Genomic DNA, 23165 nt, shown 5'->3' with positions numbered 1-23165 from the left:
TCTGCTGCCTCTGTCAGGGGTGGCCATTTGAAGTAAATCTTATTGAATAATATTTTTAATTCAATTGCATGAATTCTAATTAAATCTCTGAGCAGTTGGTGGATGGAATTGGGGGGTAGAAATTGATACCTCTCACCGTAATGATGCCTATGGCCTCTGTCTTACAAACATACAACATTGAAATCCAGTATTCTGCAGAACCAATTTTGTGTTGTTTTCTTTAATATTTGAGTCAACTGTCTTATTATTAAATTTAAAGGTAAACAAATCATCTTGTGCTCCTCACAGACTTTTATTGATATTTTAATTTTAAAATGAGTAATAAGCACGGTAGATTATAGAGGTATATGCACGGCCGTATATTCGTAATGCAAACAATTGTCCCAGTGAATGTGTTTTATTCACAGGTTTGACAGTAGATCACGCTGCAGTCTTTTGGCCCTAATTTTTATGCTTGAAATACAGATTTCATACATTAAACGAACAAAAACTCGTCAAAAAGTCTCATAAAAAACAAAATTGTACATAAATTAATGTAAATGAAGACATGTATTATAAATTCGACGTTATACTAGATAAAATGTACACATTAACAAATTCAGGTAAAATTATAAAATCAATAAATAATAATGGACAATGCTAGGATATCAATTAAAATAAAATGTAACTTTTTTATTACCTGATTATATATTTATATATTTTAAAAGTATTTAAAACTAAGTAACACATAGTTTAGATACTTTTTTTTTATTTCTGGATATTTTTTTGGATGATCTATTTTGTTCTCTTTCATATTGCCTCATTCGCATACGAATGTAATAATGCAAACAACTTGCCATCACACTACTTTTGTGTTTGTCACATGGAAAGTTTAAGTTCACATTTGTTATGATATCTGTGAGAGTTCTTTGATAACAATCAGACAATATAACATTTTTTTACAAATTAAAATTCAGCATTTAAAAACAATTTATATAAATAAATATTACAATTCAGTAAATAACCTTGAGTCTTCATATTGACAAGCTCTGCTACAGCTAAATCAGAACTATCTAAGTTAGTTAAAAATGAACTTAAACAAACCTCACATTTTGTAGATTTAAGTAAACGGCGGCACATTATTATTAAATACTTTTATTTGTGAGTCTCCCTCTCCAGAACTCCAAAACCATATAATTTCTTCTTCTTTGAAGTGCTTTGAACAAACAAATGATCTTGTGCTTAGTTCAATATCCCTTTTTGGTATAGCTTTTTTCCATTTATCAAAATCTGATTTTTTTGTAGGAGCTTTAAACATTGAAACCTAATATGATAAATTATATTACAAGACCGTAAAGCATATGTAACCAGTGCTTGAATTGGGGAGGTTGAAGTCTTCTTTTTTAATAATATTTTAACATAGGTACCCCTTTAATTATATTCTAGTCAATAAGGTAGGTAGGTAGGTATATAATTAGGTATCTGCAGTTACATACATTTCTTTTCATTTTTGCACCACTGTACATTTTTTTTAATTTAACCATTGGATGTATCCAATAATTATATTTTCAAAATGTATATAATGATTATATTTTAATGGTTTATTTACCTTATCCTTGCAAGTAGCATAACCAGATTTGCAATATACTATAAAACACTTAACCATTTTACACAAAAACAATTGAAACATTCAAATAAATAAACAATTTATTATTATACTTTGATTTCGTTATGATGAAAATTGTATTACAATATAAAATATAATTCATATTTCGTTGTAGACAAAATATAATACGTACCTACCTATAATATTAATATAAATAAACATTTTAGTTAGGGCCAAAAGACTGTTACGCGATCTAGTGGTGAGAACCTTCTTAAAACATATGTCTCGGGACACGATTTTGATAGTCATGCGTATACCTCTATAATCTACCGTGATGCCAATAAATATATAAATAATGAATTTAATTTTAATTTTACAAAATTAAATCTACATTTGATAATAATTAATTTATATATTGATAATATAAATCTTGTATTACACTATTGTTTGTAGGTTGGCCGTTCATCAGATTCCCCAATAGATTTTGTAGTGATGGACACAAATGCGGAAAAGAATGCTGCAGCTGTTAACAATGTACCTATTGTTGATAGTAAAAAGACAGCTGCAGCAAGTACAATATCTAGATTTGCTTGCCGCATAATTTGTGACCGTGAAAATACCAATATAGCTCGTTTATATGCAGCAGGATTCGATTCTTCTAGAAATATATTTTTAGGGGTAATAAGATATTAACAATTAGTATTTAGTAATAAAATATTGTATTTTGAGTTGTTGGTTGATTATAATTTAGGAAAAAGCAACTAAATGGAAAGACGGTGAAGAAATTGATGCTCTTACTACTAACGGAGTATTGGTTATGCATCCAAGTGGAAAGTTCCACAAAGGAAATACAGAACCAGGTATCTGGTTAGAGGTTTCAGTTTGTGGTAAATTATTTTCTTTGCGTGGTTCTCGATCTGCTCAACTTAAAGGTGATATGGTAAGTAACATCTACATCACACCACTTTTAAATATATACCTGTTATAATTAATTATATTTTTTTTAGGTTGATGATTCAGACAATATTCTTACTGATGGAACATTGATTGATTTATGTGGTGCAACCTTGCTTTGGAGGTCAGCAGAGGGACTCAGCTTATCTCCTGTAATTATAAATGTTTTTGCACCTATAATAATGTAACGGTTAAATGTTTTTTTGTCCATTAAATACTTTTTAATTTCTATTAAAAAGTAACAATAAATATTAAATATGTAATTGCAATATTATATTAGACTTAGAGTAATGATAAAAGATACTATACAGTAAAATATATTGTATCTAATATAATTTACATCTCTAAAAAAATAATTATGACAGTAATTAAAATTCATTGAATGTAAAATACTAAAATATTATTTATTCAGCTTAGTATAATTATTAGTTATATAAACACACCAACATAAAAAAATAATTTAATAAAACCAATTTCACAAAAATGACTCAAAAATAAGAATGATGTTTTTAGCAAATAATAATTTATCTTTCTTACCAAGGTGACATTAATCTTTATTTTTTTTAAATAATGTTCTCATACAATTTCTAATACTGATATATTATGTTTGTTGAATTATGTTATATATTTTTTGTTATACTGTATTAAGAAAGCCAACTGTCGTTAATTCATGCATACAAATAAATACAAATATATCTAAATAAAAAATTCACAATATTCAATATTGATATGATGTCTTGTATGAGCTTTATTTTTAGTTAAGTTAAAATTTAAAACATGATCATAATTTACCCATACCCGAATTTTTTTAACTACTTTTTAAAAAACTTAAAGATTACCAGTTGAGAACCACAATTTTAATGAGACTTGTTCTTCTTAAATGACTGTACAAAAGATGGTACCTATTCAAGATATTGCCCATCCATGTATCATATTAAATATTCCGTAATTTTGCATCATACTGGTGCTTGTTATTCCTCACCAAAAATCACCTTTAAATTAACCAAGCTAAATCTGCTCTAAAAATACTTAAATATGCTTAAATATAATATGTACTGAAAAGTTTCCTATTTTAAGTCTCTATCCCTTAAATTAAATTTTGTACTTAGCATATTGTCATACCATCAGCCTGAATAAATGTGCAATTAAATACAAAATAGCTTTTCACTTGTAATATATTATAATTTATATTTAGTGTCTTGAGTAACATTTATGCAGCTAACAGACAGTAGGACCTAACCTGCCCAAATTGCAAAATAATATAAAATAAGTTATATTTTTATATAATTATAATGTATTCAATTATTTAACATTTTAGAGTAGAGAATACTTGAAAAAGCTGATTGAAAGGACAAATCGTGAACGACCTACATGTCCTGTTGGTCTGTACACATTAGTATTTCCTCATCATTCGGAAGACCATGCTGCTGCTGTAGCATCTTCAGAACTTGCCGATATAAAGCAACAGCCATATGCTTACTTACAATGTGGTCATGTCCAAGGTCGTCATGCATGGGGATTAAATAAAGACTCAAATAGTAGAACATGCCCAATGTGTTTAAAAGTAAATTGGAATTTGATAAATATTTGTTAGTTTTAAAATTTAATTAAATATTTAATTTATAGGTGGGTGGTATAGCCAAGTTGAGTATGGGCATAGAGGCTTCATTTTATGTACAGGATAAGGAAAAGCCAGATTTATATGCCTTTAACCCATGTGGTCACGTGGCCACAGAAAAAACGGTCAAGTAAGATTTGAATATTATATAATTTAATATTTTTCTGCTCTTCATATTGTAACAAACTTTAAGAATATTTATATTTAATTGAAAAAAGAAAACAACATTATTTTATGTTACATTTATATTTTTGATTATAACACCTAATCCATACATTCATTAACTAATACACTATATCTCATACAATGTATATTAATTCAAAGACATTGTTTTCCAAATTAATCATATCATTAATTATACTCTGTTCCAAAAGAGAACGGTCAATTTTGTGCATACAATTTATGGTAGCTGCAGTGCAAAGGACAAACTTCCCCCCAACTTCCTAGCCAAAGATCGTCAACGTTTTCGAGAAACGTCGGCTAGCAAGGTGGGGGGAAGTTGACCTTTGCGATGCAGCAGCCGTCAGTTGTAGGCACGAAAAGTGACTGTTCTCTTTTGGAACTGGGTATAGTTCTTATTACAAATAAGCATTTTCTATGATGCAAATTTAATTTCAAATAGTTTTCTTAACTATATAATAATAAGCTTATTCTACAAAAAGTTATTTGTGGTCAAGAGGCTACAGCATTCTGTAATAATGTGGTATGTTTTAAGTCTAGTCATATACTAAATAACAGTTATAATAAATTATTAACTTTTAACTATTATAATATAATAGTAAGCAAAAAAACAACAACAGGAAACTTTAAACTTAAAAAAATGTAAAAAATATTTAATATTATTATTCTTATTATTTTTTTTTTTTTATAGATTTTGGTCTAATGTAGGGATACCCTATGGAACCAATGGATTTGAGGCATTTTGCCCTTTTTGCGCTAAACTACTTGAAGGCTATCCGGGATATGTTAAATTAATTTTTAACTAAAGTTTAAGAAGTACATTTTTTAAACATAATTATAAAAATGAATAGATTTCTTTTTATAGTTAATATTTATTTTTCCTTGACCTTATAAAGGTAGTGTGATAATATTAGCTTTTTTTTGTCAATTTGTGAGTTTTACTTTTGTCATTGTTTTTATTACAATTTTTTTATTTGTATTTCATTAACTGCATAACTAGGTTATGACATTTTGTAAACTTAAAACTATTTTATTTAACTATTTTTTGTCTTTTGCTTTTAGTTTAATATTTTTTATTTTTTATGTTATTTGGTCACTTCTGCGTAGTACCAGTAATCTCTAATAAATATAATATTATTTTTGTGTCTGATTTATGAAGCAGTTTAAAATAGTAACTATCTATAAAAAAACTGTTTTGAAAAAAAATCTCAGTATTAGTTTTAAAATTATTATTGAATATCTTTTGCAATGTTAACAATTTTTGAAGATCTTAACAATGTTACTTTTTAAAGATCTTATAAGCTATAGTTAAATTTAATTATCAAGTATTTTATTAGGGTTGCTATGAGTAAAAGTTAATTTTCATCGGCTCTGTTACATATATTTCCTATAACCAAGAATAATGAGAACTTTAAATTTCTTTTTAATGATGTTTTTTAATCAGCATAGAAAAACAAGAAGACATTAATGATCACCGTTGGGTTTATAAGTTGAAATAATAAATACATGAGCACTATTAATTGAAGTTGTGCGTTTGAAGAGGCCTAAGTATTTTCAAATAATAAAAATAGAATACTTTAATTTTTTATATTTCTAGTGAGAAATTAAAATTTTTTCTTTTAGATACTAAGTGAATTTAGTAATATTTTGCTTTTACAATGATGTTTTTTATTTCATTATGATCACTAACCTTAGGATCATATAAATGGCAACCCTAGTATCTATATTTAAATGTTTACTTTTGAATTTATTTTATGTGGAGTATTGTCAGGTTTTTTTATAATTAAATGTAATTTAATTATATAGTTAAGGTTTTAATCAATTTAAGTAATGTATTGATTAAATTATTGAGATGTATTTGTCAGAAGTACAACTAGAATATTATATATTAATTTTTAAATGTGTATATTCTTACCGTATTCAAAAACAATGCTTCAAAGTACAATATTTTAATAGTATTCATATACAATGTGTATATAATATATTTAATTGCACAGTTAAAATATAATTAATTGGTGTGTAATCCGGTGTGATATTTCAAGACTGCAAACTGCTGAAAATAATTAAAATTAATTGTGGTAATATTAATATATATATATATATATATATATAGGCATTTAAAACAGTTAGAGAATATTACTCTTATAGATGTGAACAGTCTTTGCTATTAGTAAATTTTGTTTACAGTTGATTCATATTTTATTTTCAACATTTTATTATAAATTGTTTTTTAGCATTTGCAGTCATTCATTCAAACTGTATATTTTTTTTTTTCAAAAAATGTAATTAAGTTTATATCTAATGCAATAATGGCCATTATATTGATAAATTATTTTCAAAAATATGTTAATTTATTGTATTATTACTAAAATTATTATTATTATTAATTGTATTATTAATATCATCATTATTATAGAGATTTAGATTATGATGCATATTTACACAAATATTTTTTGTTTGAGTAATGATGTACTATTTCATTCTATTTTTTTCCCGATGATAAAAATGTATTTTGATGCTGTAAAACAGAATGATCAGTACTCATAATATTTCTAGTGCTTGAAAAATTACTTAAAAAAAAAAAATTGTTCCTATTCATACAGTTCAAGAAGAACGTTTTTCTGTTCATGTTAAACACTCAATACTCAATAAATGAGTTAGTTAAATTGCTCCATTAAAATTAATATTTTTCCAAATAAAATATTAAATGATTTTTTTATATATCACAAAATCAAAATTAATATTATAAATAATAAACTACTGAGCGAGATATATTTTATTGTTAACAATAGAGATTTCTTTGTGGCATTACTTGATTACTATTTTAAAACTGAACATTTGTATAGACAAAATTCATATTTTGTGTTAAAGACTTTTATTAGGTTCAACTATTATTCAAACTTTGAATTTCAAAGCAATTTTAAGACCTGCTCATAGTCATCAGGAGTAATTGAAATATTTTTTTATGTACATAATATAAAATCATGGAAAACCTATCACACATAATGTTTATGGTAAATCTGATTCAACCCAGTATATTGCAGGTTGTTAACAACAATATTTTAATATGTAAACTTATAAATATAATATACATGGTATTCTGTACATGCCACGTCACCATTGGCTTAACAAATCTTTAATATTAATTTAATAAAAAAAAATATATTTATTTTATAATTGGGTACGGTTAATGAGCGACAAAATGTTCTTGTTTTCACAAGAGAAAATTGTAATTTTCAAGCACTAAAAACTTCATTCTTTAAATGCATTATGTAAAAAAATACCACAAATGGCTTACAAAATTTTAGTGCAAAATAATTAGGTGGGTAATACAATATTTTACTTACTTTATGTACTATGATATTTATGTTTTACACAGTAATAATGTATAGATAATAAATTCGTTAATTATTTTAATTTAAACTATCGAATTTATTTACCTATTTTAATAAAAATTTAGTAAAGATATGTAATATTTTGATGACATCAAATAGATTGATAACATATTCTGATAATTTAACATCTTGTGATTGATAAATTATAATTATTGTACTTAGCTAAATGCTAACCTAGTTTAATGTAAATGTGTTTGAAAATATTTTATGGTATATAGTTATTAATTATTTTTATGATTATGTTTGAAAAAGTAATGATGTTATCATTACAATTATTACTGAATACTGGTACCTGTTTCATTCAACCTGTGTTGTGTTTTAAATTAATAAAATATTTATTTTCAGCTACTGAACTGTGGTCCGATCATTATAAATTCAATAGAATATGCTGTACTCCTTAATTTATTTTCTACTCTCTTTGAACAACGGAATTATGTTGTATTATTTGTTAGTTAAGAAATTACAAGCATTGGCGCAACTAGAGGGCTAGGGGAGAGGCTCAGCCCCCTAAAAATAACCCTTATTGATTTAGATATAGCCCCCCCCCCCCTATGGGTTATTTTAAATAAATAGTTTTGTTAGTTTGGCTGTAGCCCCCACAGAATTTTATCATAGTTGTGCCTATGATTACAAGTATGTTTTATCGTTATTTGTATGTTGCCAATCTGCTACTAATAGCTATACAAATAATTCTAATTAAGATGAATATTCTATTAAAAGTGTTGTATACATTAGGTATACATAATAATATTGTATTATTTAATATTTATATAATTGGGTATTGTATATCTATAGGTATTGATAATTATTTTTTTTTATCAACTAGTAAAGTAGTTGACCTTTAATTTTTTTTTTTTAATTACCCTACTCATATTTAAATCTATCCATAATGTGTGGGTGGAAAGAGGTATTTGATAATTAAAATATAGGGGAGACTGGCTTAATATGACATATTAGAGTAATATGACACATTGATGTTTTGATTAGAATTATTGATATTTACGAACCAAATCCGCATTATATGCGTGACAAAAAACCTCCTACATACAATTGTATACAGTGACCACAGGTTTTGACCTTATCAGAGAATTTGATAACAAAAATGTGTTTTTTAGTACAGATATATACTAATAGTATATATTAGTATATATCTGTGGCTTTTTGTCTTATCAAATTTTTTTTTAATCATTTTTAAAAATTAATTTTAAAATATAAAACTATGTTCCTTCAATTTTTTTTATTTGAAGTTGAACATAAAAAGGCAAGTAATACTAAAATTATTTTATAAATAAGCTTATTATAATACTTTGGCCATAAAAACTTTGAAAAAAACTTGTATGATATCAGGCAAAATGACATAGCAGTGTTTATTATTATATTATTTTCATATTTATATTATTATATTAATTATATTAAAATATATTTCTAAAGTGTTGCTATTTATAATAAAAAAAATTGATTAAACTATTAAATTGCAAAAATTTTATAATTTATTTCTATTGCCCAGTATACAATGGTTGCTTATACAAATGACATAGTAGGTAGGTACATTTAAAAAAAAGTGAATTAAAATTATTTGTTTGTATTAAATGTACAATTAGACTTCAGAAATATGTGTATAATATAAATACAAAAATGCTGCTCAAGTTTCATGTGTTAACTAACATTATTTCTTCAATTTTTTTTTAAATTAAAAAGTGGTATGTAATATTAAGCCAGTCTCCCCTAATTTGCAATGTCATACAATTTGTCTGTGAGATTCAAATCTCTACAGCCCCGTTCACACGATCAAATAATTTGATCGTGTGAACGGGGCTTACAGAAATGTTGTGTCAGTGTATCACTTTATTTTTATGAGCTAAAATCTTATAAATTATATGTTGTATATTATTATAGTTTATTATATTATGACTTTGTACATGAATTCAAAATATAAGAAATTAAATAAAATCCCTAACCTAAACCATTATTCTTGTAACGAAAACCCATAAAAATTGTTTTTATAACAAGCTCTAGTCATGAGCACGATTTAAGATACTATCTTTGGATACTAGTAGGCTAGGCTATAATAGAGTATCTGTGGTAGTTCTGCCGGTCAGACATACAACACTGATGTAGGTACAGTATAATCACATTAGTGTTGTCATTGTATGTACAATTATACAATAATACCGTACTATTATCATTTAACTCTTTTTCCTATAGGGCTTTCGTGGGACTGTAACTAATTTATATATATAAAAATGGAGCGTGAAAAATGTTCGTTATACCTCAGCAATCGAGAACGGCTAGTCCGATTTAACTCAATATTTTTTTAAGATGTTCGTTAGGAGAAGGTTTTTACTAAAGAAAATTTTAGGAAAATCCACCAGAAAAGTAGGAAATCTGGATGTAAAAAATACAATAATGGCGACATTGGTGCAGAAAAAAAATCAACTAAATAATAAAATAAAAATTTAGTTTATTATTGCATATTAAAATAATAAAAGTGTATTATATATTGGTTAATCGGGTATGTTTGTTGATTTGTATTATTTTTTGTACTACAACTTGGTATAACTTTGAATTTTGATATTTTAGAGTTAAATCATACACTTATACGTACAAAACAGCACGGGGTCCTCGATCTACCGCAGGTAGATTGCCTACCTGATAATATATTGCTGCGAATCAGAATTTTTATTCTGGGAAACGGAAAAGTTAAGATACATTTTGATTTTTGAACACCATACACCGAATATTAAATGAAGAATTGAATAAAGTTTGAGTAGAGTTGGTACATTTAACGGGCAGCGAAGTGCCGGGATCAGCCAGTTTAATATAATAATATTTTATAATATAATTCGCGAAAATAAATAGCAAAATTTTAAATTACAGGTACCATGTGGCATGTACCTGTATTGATATAATATACTACAATACCTAATAATTATTATCGTGCAGTCACAAGTCACACGTGAAGAGCGCCCTCTATACAAGGTAGGTATATAAAAGGCCAGTCTAGTATACCCCAAACTAGGATATAAAATTATTGAAAAAAATGTATATATGTACACTTCGGAAATAGTTAAAGGCCACTTATGCCAAACTGTATTTTTTTATAACGTTAAGATTTTTTAGGGAATGAATTACTCAAAATGCATATCTATTGGTTTCTTTTATTATTAGTTCAACAATAAATTGTGGGAAATATAATTGAAAGCAATCTCAATGAAGTTCTCGCTTACTTAATTTGTAACGTTTCTGTGACTTTCTGTGACTCACATATAATCTACGAAGTGCTGGTACTGTGGTACATGCATTGGACGATATATTCATCTTCTTAATCGCTTTAAAATCCCCATGTATGTGCCATGTACGTATGTTCAGTTGTAGACTGAAAATTTGTTTAATTCCATTTATTTCCATTCCGTAAAATCATGTAGGTACAATAATAGTTTTAAAATAATATTTGCAGAGTTTGGAATAAATGTCGTATAACTCCTATGTAATCAAACATAAAAATGATTTTAACAACATTTTATTGTCTGGAACAATGGCTTTTTAATAGTATCCGTGTGTTTCGTTAATGTGTGTAAGCAATTCTCATCTAACCTGTGACGACTCAACACTCAAATATTCAATATAGATGATATGTAGGTATTTGTAAAAAATTTTCACTTTTTAATTTTACTCATTTTAGGCATTGATATATTTTAATACATTATCTACATTTTGTTATTTGCTTAATCAAGCATTATGCTCTATGATAGTGGAAAGAACCAGCTACAATAATATCATCTTGAAATATACGCATAGGCAGAAATCCATTGAAATGTCAGGGGGGGGGGGAGCTAACACTTTAGTAGTTTTAGTGTACCTACCTCAGTTCAGATATCTTCTGCCGGTTTAGAGGAACCTTGTAATTTAATTTTAACAAAACCAATAGTAATAATTGATAACCATTTGACTATTGTAACCATAATTCGGCAAATCGAATAGGTATTTTTCAACTTTACAGTAACACCTGTAGGTAACACGCTGTACGTTAAAAATTAGGTACCATGTAATTAGTTAATTAAAACACTGGCATTTTAAGACATGTTCTATTATTCAACATGCCAGTTAAGGATAGGGGGTTTACCTGACGTTCGGACTCCACCGAAATTTGTTAAAAATAAGAAACATTTTAGCAGTTGTATTTATATAATATTGACTATATAATCGTAACAAGAATAATTTTATATTTAAAACAAAATATTTTTAAAAATCTCACAAAATTTGTTTTCAGTTACGGCCTTGCTATATCAGTTATGGTTGTTGCTCAGTCATCAAAACTAAACCCTACATCGGGCTGTTATACTAGGTAATATTATAATTACAAAATAATGCGTCTTAATAATGCAGGCGCTATATAATCGCGACATCGCGTATTTTAAAACTGTAGATATAGGTAGGTAGATGTATACATATAAGCATTTGCCAAATGTCGATGGTGATTTTAAACGGATACCGCACACAATAATAATAATAATAATAATAATAATGTAGGTATCGTGTTTCGTTCCGAGTTCGTGTGTTTGGGTTGTCTTGACGACTCGCAGCTCGGAACGTTTCGACAAAACGCTCGCCAAGACATTAGACTACAGTTAGCGAGCACAATCCACAGTCGGTCATGTGCCATCGGTAAGTAAACGCCTTGCTGTTTTCACGAAATATAATATACGAACAATCAGCTGATGTTGGTCATTCGTTGAAGGTACGTAATATTTTAATAAGAATTTTATTTATATTTTTAGTTGATACCTATATTTTATCATTTGAGAGGTTTGCACCGTAACCAGAGGTGGGAGAATCACTTTTTGTCATAGGAAAAATATTAAAAACACCACAAATTTAAATTACACAATTCATGCCACACCAAAAAAAGCAGCTCGCCTTGTTCGTGAACCACAATTATGATTATTTCACATTCTTCAATTCTTCCCTAGATTTATAGAAGAAAAATTATTTAAAATATTGTGAAAAACAATATTTAGAAAAAAGACTTTAACTCATCAAATAAAGTGGTGGTAAATATCTTTCAAAGACTATAATAACTTATTATTTTTAGTAAAATTCATAAAATTCATGGGGCTTTCCTGAGCTTTAAGTACTTTAACCACCCTTATTATTACCGAATCCAAATCGTTTACTTAATAATATGTAATAATATGTAATAATATATATAATTGTACCTATTTGACTTCTTGAATATTACACCCATGTTAATACCTACGTTTAATATTAGATGTACGAGTACCTACCTATAACGCAGGGACGCCCATAAGCTAAAAGTGCTTTAAATTGGTAATGTTGCTTTGCTCCCCTCACAACCAATAATAAATTAGAATAACGTAACAAAATACATGTAAACATAAAATAAAACATATCAGTTAATTGGATAAAATCAAGTTAACTTTATATCTATGTAATTATAGAATATTAATTTTAAGAATAAAATACAAAATGCAGACATATTTAATCAGACAGTCGGTATATTGTAAAACTGTAAAAAATATAAGTATGCTAATTTGTAGATTTAATAAAATTAATGAAAAATAAAACAGTGTTGACTTTATACTAGGCAGTTATTTACCTGCAGTGTATTGTTAATTGTATTTCTAAAATATAAATATACCGTTCGTATTTTATTTTTTCTTTAATTCATAATACACATTACATTATGTACCTATAAATAAAGAATAGTATAGGTAATAGCGTAGTAGTGTATGTAGTTTCGTATAATTTAACTATTTACTAGTTTACTGAATATATCACTCAAATTAATATAACATTTTTAATATTAATATACCCTCAGTAAATTACGATAGGGCCACTGTACTGGATTTATGGATGTGTTAAATTTGAATTTAATAATATATGATGTAAAATCATTGTATAGGTACGAAAAGCGATTCTGAGTGAGGACGGTCTGTCAACCTAGGTATATTACTATGTATCTATATATTTTATGATAATATTATTGCAATTTAAAGTAATTAATTTTACTAAATTAGTAATATTAGTAAAAAGTACCTCATACAGCTTGGTTGTATTAATTTGATCAAACTATATGTATTTTATATGATACCTACGCTTTAAAAGTTTCAAGTAGGTACCCCGAACAGTATTTTTAAATTACAACAAAATAACTAAAATCATTATTCTTCATTTAAATATCTAATTTCGTCCAAATATGAACTTAAAATACCTAAAAAATCTGCGTTTATGAGAAACGTTAATTGATGATACTTATGAGAAACGTTATTTTAAATTCTCAATCCCTAGCTGTAAAAAATAAACATTTTATACACTACATCTAAAAATAATTAGCAAATTTCAAAATATTGATCAATTTCGTTACATTTTTAAATGCTTATAAAAAAAAATCATTAATATTTTTTAACTGTTATTATACCTATCAACTATTAAGTTAAATTTTAACGTACCTATAATTTTTTATTGACATTTATAAAAAAAATGACAAAAATGTCTCATGCCTTTAATTTGGCAAAATATTTTTAAAGTTTTTATCATGTATAGGAAATGATAATAGAAACACTTTGTGACATTTTTAAGTATCTATTGACAATAATTGTTTTTGAATTAAAGTAAAATAAGAAATTCGTTCGATGAGAAATTGTTAAATTACTGGTGAATATTTAATGTCGAAAAATTACTATAAACTCTCAGTAAAAATAATTTGAATTTCCGGTAAACTTTTTGTTTTTGTTTTAAGTAGAAAAACTTGTGAGGATTTTTTTTTTTTAAATTTCAAACCTTGGTATAAAATAAACATTTTTTATTAATTTCTAACTACAAAATGCACAACGGTTGTCATTAATATTCTAATTTTAAACTCTTATCAAAAAATATTGTGAATATGTATTTTTATATTTATAATATGTCTAACAACTTATTATGCCGTAGGTACCTTGTATTACATTTTTAAGATTTGGACCATAATTTTTTGCAAAAAAAATTGTATTGATAATCTTGCCTATGAATCTTAAATATTTTTGAATTTCTGTAATTTCAAATGTTTATAAATAAGCTCAATAGGAATTACAGTATTTTAAAAATGTTATCATGTATAGAAAATTATTAGATAAATATTTTGTAAAATTTCTGTAGTAATAAGTATATACGAATATTCGTTTTTAAATAATAACGAAATATTAAAATTCGATTGAGAAGAAACGAGTGAATATCAAAATATGTCAAAAATATTTAAACGTCAAATGCTCATAGATAATTAATTTAACTTTCCATTAACCTTTTTTTTTTGTTATCAGTAGAATAACTTATGATGAACCTTGTATTAAATTTTTAAATTATCTTAGATATAAATAGTAGAATTTTGTCAAAATTCTAACTTCAAACACTTATAAAAAAATGTGGATGAACGTTCAAAACTTTTTTTTAATTACAACTTATGAGGAAACTTGTATTGAACTGTTGGTACACATTTGTATCAAGCCGAATGAATTCAGAAGTTATGCATTGTGATTTTCGATAGTTAAGTATTTTGAAAATTATTGATAAATGATAAATTTGTTGTTGCGCAAATGCGCACTTTATGTTAATTTAGGTAAAACTGAATTAGTAAGTTATCAGGAAACGTTATTTCTTTTTTTATATTCAAAAACAGCCTTCAAAGCTTATGGGATATAATCTACAGTCGACTCATAAGTCATAATTATTATACCTAGTGGATAGTGTTCTTGAATATTGTCTGTGCGATTACTATATGATATGGGTAGAAATATCTATATAGAAACGGCGCTCAATTGCTTAATTCGTTTAAATCCACTGCTGTTATGAATAATACATAGGTATAAAGAAGAATTTTAGAATTGAATGCTAACCTATAGGCTATATTTCATTACATATGTACCTCCCTAGTTATGGGTTTCATTTTTATTCTTGTAAAAGGATACAATTAAAAATACGAAGTATTTTATAGTGGTAGTACTATTACAGGTAGGTAGGTTACATAATATACAGACTATTATAACCTAATGTTTTTCATACAAATTGTTAGTATCTACGTCCTACCTACCTATCTAAAAATTATTTATTTTTCTTTTAATTGTTATAACAGTTTTCTTAGACACGTTTAACTAACTTCGTTATCTTTTTTTATGAATGTTCGTGTTTTTAGTTTTTACTGTCCTTATTAAAATTATTACCTTATGACTCTTAATAGGTAGGTAGGTAGTCGTAGTTTAATAGGTACTCACAAGCCACAAGTCAAAAGTATTAGATTTCATACAAGAAAATAAAGTAATAGTTCTTCAAAACTATAAGCTATATAATTGTTTTATTACTTATGTGAACAAAAATTGCCATGCATAATAAAATTATACCTACCTAATACCTATCTATATTATAATAAAAACAAGAACAGTAATTTAGGAATTTAACTACAATTAACCTAAAAATTGTCATAAGTTTATAATGGCAGTGCGCAACTGCAATATAAAAAATGTCCTAGTATGTATAATCACTTTTTAGGGAGATCTAAGTAATAAAGTGAAAACTCCTATTCATATTATTGTTGTATGGTGTTGATACAGTGGCATAGAAAAGATTATGAAATGGGATGGGGGAGGGGGGGTTAAACACCCAAAACCCCCCCTAGCTATGCCACTGGGTAGGTGGTTATCACTTATCTATATTGCAAGGCCGGGCAAAGTAGTTAATTTATTTTAACTTATAAAAGTTACAAGTTACATAGCAAAATAATATAACTAATTTAGATAAAAATCAGTTCCATTTTTTTTAAGCTGAATATTTACAATGTATGTAAAGTATGATGATACTTATAACCAAATCGTATAATATACCTATAATGTATTTAAGTTACTCACAAAAATAATAATATATAGGTTTATAAGATGAATATTGGCAGAAATAATAACAGAAAATGATAGATCCACACTTACAGATAACTGATAAGTTATATTAATCATTTGGGTTCATTTTTTACCATTCAATTTTAATGTTGAACTGGGTTGATTTGTAATGTTATGGTTAATAGATTTGAAATAATGTGATAATGTGTTTGACGTGATATTGTAATTTGTAACTGTCTTTGGAAATTGGAAATGTAGGTTATATAAATTATAAAGCTGTATTTATATATTAAGTTAATTTGATCCCTATTGAAATCCAAAAATAATGCATTGAAGATTAAATATTATGATAGTCTAATACTACGGTATTTAGAATAGGTATGTACTTATTTGAACGAATTAATAAATGTCTGTGAATGGAAAAACCCAAATTAGGACTGTAGACCCATCACCTTTCTTCATTTGGTTTATAAAAAAGTATATCTCAAAATATTATTTATGTCTTAAATATCTATCCATATTTTCTTATGAAATAGCCAATAGGGTAGGTACCTAGCTGCTTGAAAATTATAAACAGTGTTCATAATAAGTTATTGTAGTTATTATAGTTATAGCATAAATTGTATAATCGCAAGAATTGTGTTAAAAGTATTTTTTTATCGGAATTAATAAACTGTTTAATCGTTACCTTATTTTTAAGATTCGTTTGAAATACAACTGTTTTTAGTGTTTTGAGTTTATCAAATAAACAATACAAGTTGTAAAAATAACCATTAAACGAGCTATTATAATATGATATTATACAATTGTTACTCAGTAGGGCATCCTTCTTGTGGCACAATGAGGTCAACTGATAAAAAAAAGCATAGACTTTTTATGACTAGAAAATGTCTAAAGTAGGCGATAATAAAATCGGGTTAATGCTACATAAGATATTATACAAAACTAGCCATTCAGGATAACATCACCACCACAAGCGTTTGGTCTTTGTACACGCGAATTATATGGTAATCAAAAAGATTGACCTTTGGCTAGCCGATTATTATTTTAATGGTAATTGGGTCGAAAACACTCGACCTCGACCTCAAGACATCGGTTAATGTCTACTATACTGCGTCATTGTGTGTCCGAATAAAATTAACGCTCAACTTTTGCGTGCATAATCGATTTCCAAATAATCATGTGACAAGGTCATAGACCATATTATGTCCATATAATAAATATTCCAGAATGTACATATAGCCTTTGAAAATAAATACTCCATTTTGTTTATTGCTTCACAGTCAATAGTTTTTTCAATGTTTTCGCCTTATGAAAATTAAATTTTTAGACCAAATTTAAATAAGGGCTTACATTTGTTCGCTTCCTGCAAATCATAGTATTTCAATATGTGATTGTTAAAAAAATATTTAGCATTCCAATAACTTTTATCAGTTATGCTATGTCTTATATATTATTTTTTGTAGTACTTAGTTACCTATCGGCCTTAAAAACCACACTGACAATATATGCCACACATGCCATATCTCTTTAACAATTACTAAGGCCCGCCAATCTGTGTACCTTTCTCGTTCCATCCGAATTTCACGACTATCATTACTTAAACAGGTAGGTATATCGTATATACCAATAAAAAGGGCGTCCATCTTTAAAAATCCAGGGGGGCACTGTATTTTTTCAATAATATTGACCTCTGTTAACTTGTTAACTGATACATATATGTAACTTTACGGAGCATAATATTACATGACTATATTCCAGAGTGCAGGGGCGGCTCCGAGATAAGGTTAGGGGGGTGGGGGGAAAGTCATAATTTTCTGGCAATTTCGATGATTATTTTTGTAGTTTTGTTTTTGACAGTATACAATTGTTTAGAAATACAGCTTGGGTGATTTTTAAGCAACTTGTTTTAAATAGGTATCTAGTTTCAACAATATACCTATTTAAAACAGTTAATAACTCAAACGTTTTGTTAATTGTTTAAAAGAGTGTAAAATCCGAAGGATATTGTGGTTTTTTTTAAACGGTATTTTTCTGTTCAAAACGATGTCTTAAACAAAACAAATTGTTTGAATTTTAAACAGTTCAAACTGTGTTCTAAACAATTTGTTTTGTTTAACGCATCGTTTTGAACAGAAAAAACTGTTTTATTATTATTTTTTTTTTAATAAAAAAATACACCAACTTTCAGAGTGTATTCTTACAATAGTATTCAACAATTTATCATAACTATAATATGTAGGGGCGTGTTGCTGGCCGCCTCTGATGACGATGTACGATGTGGTGCGTTCTCATTTGAAATAGAGTACCTATAGTTCCAATAATTTAGACAGTGATCGTTATCGAGTATCGAAGTTCTTCGTTACTCGTTAGTCATTAGTCACTCTATTAGTAGGTATGTTTTCTCATGGGTTAGGTATAAGTTAACATTTATATAGAAATTAGTCATTATTATTATTATTATTATTTATAACAATAAACGATGAGACAGTCGACATACGCAGATCAACAATTTAATTTTGAAGAAAATCTCAAAATATAATTATAAAATTACAATTATATAATTAATATATACTTACTTGTATAGGTATATATTGTAATTAAAAATTAAAAAAGTATGCAAAAAAAAAACATTGATGATTAAATAAGAATTTTTATTTTATTTGGAACTAAAAGATGACTGAGGAACACGTTCATTTGACAAAGGAAAGTATTCTTTTTTTCTTAGGAACAAGGAACGGAATGAATTCTTTTTTATAAGAAACTAGCCAGACACTACAAAAGCCGCATAATGGTATATGCATTCTTATTAAAATCATGGATAAAATCAATATAAATATTTATAGAAAACGACGAATAATTGTCCAATAATAAATAATTTATAATTAAAAAAAATGTCATGTTTCTACAGTTATACTTTTTTTTTTTTAGTTACATAAAACATTAAAAATACATTTTGTCAAAAACTTGAATCTTGTGTATAATTACCGTTTTCCTTCATTTTTTTTTTGTTTTTCTCGTCGCTTTTGAAAATTACTGGAAATTTCTATTTTTGACTTCTTTAAAGTACCAACTAGATTCTCTTCCCCGCTCAAAAAGATATTAAAGATGAAAATCGAAGCATTTATTTTATTTTTTCTTCAATTCAACTATTTATTGTTGTTATAAACACACCAAAAATAGGTTTTGGTATTCGATGACGAACGTGTATTATTATAATCAATCTATATAGATGTGGAGATAATATATGTGGATATAATTACCCATCAGTTTAACAGTAAGTTAATGGCCAGTAAATCAAACATCAAACACATATTTTGACTAGTACAAAAATATCGTACTTCGTTTTACTTTATAAAACTATAAACAAATTAAATGTAAAGAAATAAATTTTATAATATAACTTAATATGTAACAAGTGGATGTCGATCTGCAAGTGGGTCACTATATTGGATGGTGCTATATTTGAATTCATTGATATAATATCATTGCAATGATATTATATCAATGAGGTATACATGTATAGGAAAAACGATTCTGAACGAAGACGGTCAGTCAGCCTATGATATTACTAAGTATATATTTGATGATATTTTTGTGAATAAAGTAATTTATATATAACCTATTTAGATGGTCACATGGAAAATTGTTTTGAATTTTCAATCCTTAGATATAAAAATTGAATATTTTATACATTTTTAACTACAAAATATTTATTACATTTTGTCAAAATTCGAACTTAAATTACTTATAAAAAAAAATTGTGCCTATGTATTTTTAATATTTTTCATCTGCTATTGTAACAATATATCAGGAGCCTTGTATTAAATTTTCACGCTTCTTTACCTAACAAATACAATTTTATTGACAATTATAGAAAAAAAAACAAAAAAAAAAAATCGAAAACTGACAATGTACGTAAATAGTTCAAAACGAGTTAAATTATTATGAAAATTTTATCAAATATAGGAATTGATAAAATAAACATTCAGTGAAATTTTCATGAATCTACAAGTATTCGTTTTTGAATTACAACAAAAGTAGAAAATCGTTACATGAGTAATCAACAATATCCAATGTTGTAAAAATATGACCTTCAAACGCTCATATAAATTTAATTTGACTTTCTTGTAGACATTTTTTTTTGATAAAGGTAGACAATATTATGAGGAATCTCGTATTACATTTTCAAATCTTAGATTTAAAAAGAAAAATTTTTACGAATTCTTAACACAAAATAATTTGCTAATATTCGTGATTTTTACATATTTTGTCAATTTTTGAACTTTCAATGTTTATAAAAAAAAAATTTGATTCGATTTTTAATATTTTTCATGTGCCTTTGAAAAAATATATTAGAATCCTTCTATTAAATTTTCAAGCTTTTTTCCACTACAAATAAAATGTTATTGATATTTATAGAATAAAAATTGGAAACTGAAAATGTCCATAAACAGCTCAAAATAAGTCAAAATATTTTGAAAATGTTATGGTATATGCAAGATGCTAATATTAATATTGGGTCAAAATTTTATGTGGGTATTATTGAACACAAATCACTAAATCTGTACTTTAAAAAAAAATTGTTTCGGGTAAAAGGGCCTTACTAAAGGTATATAGCCCTCCTCATATTATGATCGTAATCCAGCACTGGATTAGAAATTAAAATACTAAAATCAGGTATTATAGGTACACAAATACACAATAATAATTTTATTATCATCTATGTTTGTATAAATTATAATTATATCTTAAAGTCAAGTACCTATACAGTTATATTGGCTATATTTGTAAATGTAAATAAAAATCTGTTTTAGGTTAGATATAATACGAATTAATAATGACTACATTACGGACCACCACTACAACTGAATTTCGAAAACGAGTATATTTCGATGGGTCGCCATCACACGTTTTCAATGACAAATGTCTAACGCCTTTAATGAAAGCATGTATGTACGGACGATCCGAACAAGTCAAACTAATCCTAGAAGAAAAAGTAAATAATAACTATTATTGTATTGCATAACAAAAATTATGTAACAAACAACAATCACACGTAATTAAAATAAATTAATTTATCAAAATATGTTATTAAATGTAGGTACTGTTGATGGTGAAATTAATTGATTTAACTCATCAGAATAATATTCACATGTTATCGCGTTGTGTTGCATTTTGATAATTTAACTCAATTTTTTTTGAACAGCCATTGACAGTGGTAGAACGGGATAGTGTTTTTAAGACTGCGTTGCATTACTGTGCCGAAAACGACGAGGACGATGCAGACTGCGCTAAGCTTCTGCTGGAAGCCGATCCATCAATAGTCGATATACCCGACGACGATGGTCACACGGCTCTACATTTGGCTGTAATCGCTGGTAATTTGCCGTTAGTTCGATTCCTGCTCGTGTCCGGCCAGGCGGACCCAAATAAGCGAGATGCTGAAGGTCACTCGACTGTACATTGGGCGACAGGTATATAATTATGGTATCTTAAAGTTTAAACGCACATCAACCAACAGTTATTAGTTGTGACTTATGATTTTTGACTTATTAGATAATATTATTACCTATATGTAATGTTAATTGTAACACATAATTAAATAACGAGAAATTATATCGGTAGGTACTTTTTAGTATTGTTTGGTATATAAATATAATATACCTACCTAGTTATATAGGTTAGGTAGTGTATTTGTGTATTACCTATATCTATAGATATGTATTGACTATTACAACCTATAATAATTCGTAATTATTACAGCCAATAGCTTTATAGTAGGTATTCCGTTAGGTTAGCCTGAAATAAATAGTATTGTGATGTGCAGAGCCCTACTTAGGGGGGCTGACAAAATTAGGGCCACATATACTGTAATATACTAATATAGTCATATACGATTTATTTATATCAATCAAGATCAAATAATAAAATTACTTGTGACATATGATATAATTTATTTATAATCTTAAAATATAAATTGATTATATAAAACAACATACCAAAAAATGAATTTATATTTTTAAGTTAAGGGCCCCACCAAAAAATTAGCCAAGGCCCCTAAATTCCTTAGTAGGACTCTAGTGATATAGGTATATAGATATGTGTGTGTTTTCCTCGCCTTTTTTAAATATTATTATAACAATATAGTATATTAAAATTGATGATCAGAGAATATAAGTGGTGCAGTTTATAAGAAATTAACCATAGAAAAAATATGAAAAAATTCCCTTGTCATTTCTGTAATTCTGTAACGCTCTTAAATTATACAAAATTATTTTATGACCAACGAACCTGAAGATTTGACATGTCACATATAGTTATATAGGTATATTACATTTTGAGTATTTGTTGCTCTTGCAATTTTTTTTTATCCTTATAGTTGTTATTGTGACACATTTTTTTAAGTGGTAAATTTATAAATGTCTCTGATTGTCCATATTATATAAATTCATCTGAGAAATGAGAATAACTGACTAATGAGTGATGATATTTATATTCTTTGCCAAGTATGTCATGTATATTATATACAATATATTATTACATAACACCTC

At 26.8% G+C, this 23165-nt stretch overlaps 2 protein-coding genes across 2 annotated transcripts in view; both read left to right on the top strand.

Annotated features, from left to right (window-relative positions):
- LOC100160395 (protein pellino) overlaps window positions 1–6224 on the top strand; it is a 15187-nt gene extending 8963 nt beyond the window's left edge. Inside the window, exons 5-10 of the mRNA XM_001946247.5 lie at window positions 2039–2263; window positions 2337–2525; window positions 2593–2691; window positions 3858–4103; window positions 4166–4287; window positions 5029–6224. Of these exons, the coding sequence (XP_001946282.3) occupies window positions 2039–2263; window positions 2337–2525; window positions 2593–2691; window positions 3858–4103; window positions 4166–4287; window positions 5029–5143 (996 nt within the window). The 3' untranslated portion in view covers window positions 5144–6224. The remainder of the gene's footprint in view (window positions 1–2038; window positions 2264–2336; window positions 2526–2592; window positions 2692–3857; window positions 4104–4165; window positions 4288–5028) is intronic.
- A 6109-nt stretch (window positions 6225–12333) lies between these two features.
- The window catches only part of LOC100568628 (inversin), a 35214-nt gene continuing 24382 nt past the window's right edge, over window positions 12334–23165 (top strand). Inside the window, exons 1-3 of the mRNA XM_003241580.4 lie at window positions 12334–12470; window positions 21429–21610; window positions 21821–22088. Of these exons, the coding sequence (XP_003241628.2) occupies window positions 21452–21610; window positions 21821–22088 (427 nt within the window). The 5' untranslated portion in view covers window positions 12334–12470; window positions 21429–21451. The remainder of the gene's footprint in view (window positions 12471–21428; window positions 21611–21820; window positions 22089–23165) is intronic.

This window comes from Acyrthosiphon pisum, chromosome X (genome assembly GCF_005508785.2).
Source record: "Acyrthosiphon pisum isolate AL4f chromosome X, pea_aphid_22Mar2018_4r6ur, whole genome shotgun sequence".
NCBI classification, from domain to species: domain Eukaryota; kingdom Metazoa; phylum Arthropoda; class Insecta; order Hemiptera; family Aphididae; genus Acyrthosiphon; species Acyrthosiphon pisum.
The sequence above is the reverse complement of the archived record's forward strand: the minus strand, read 5'-3'. Positions and strand labels throughout refer to the sequence as shown.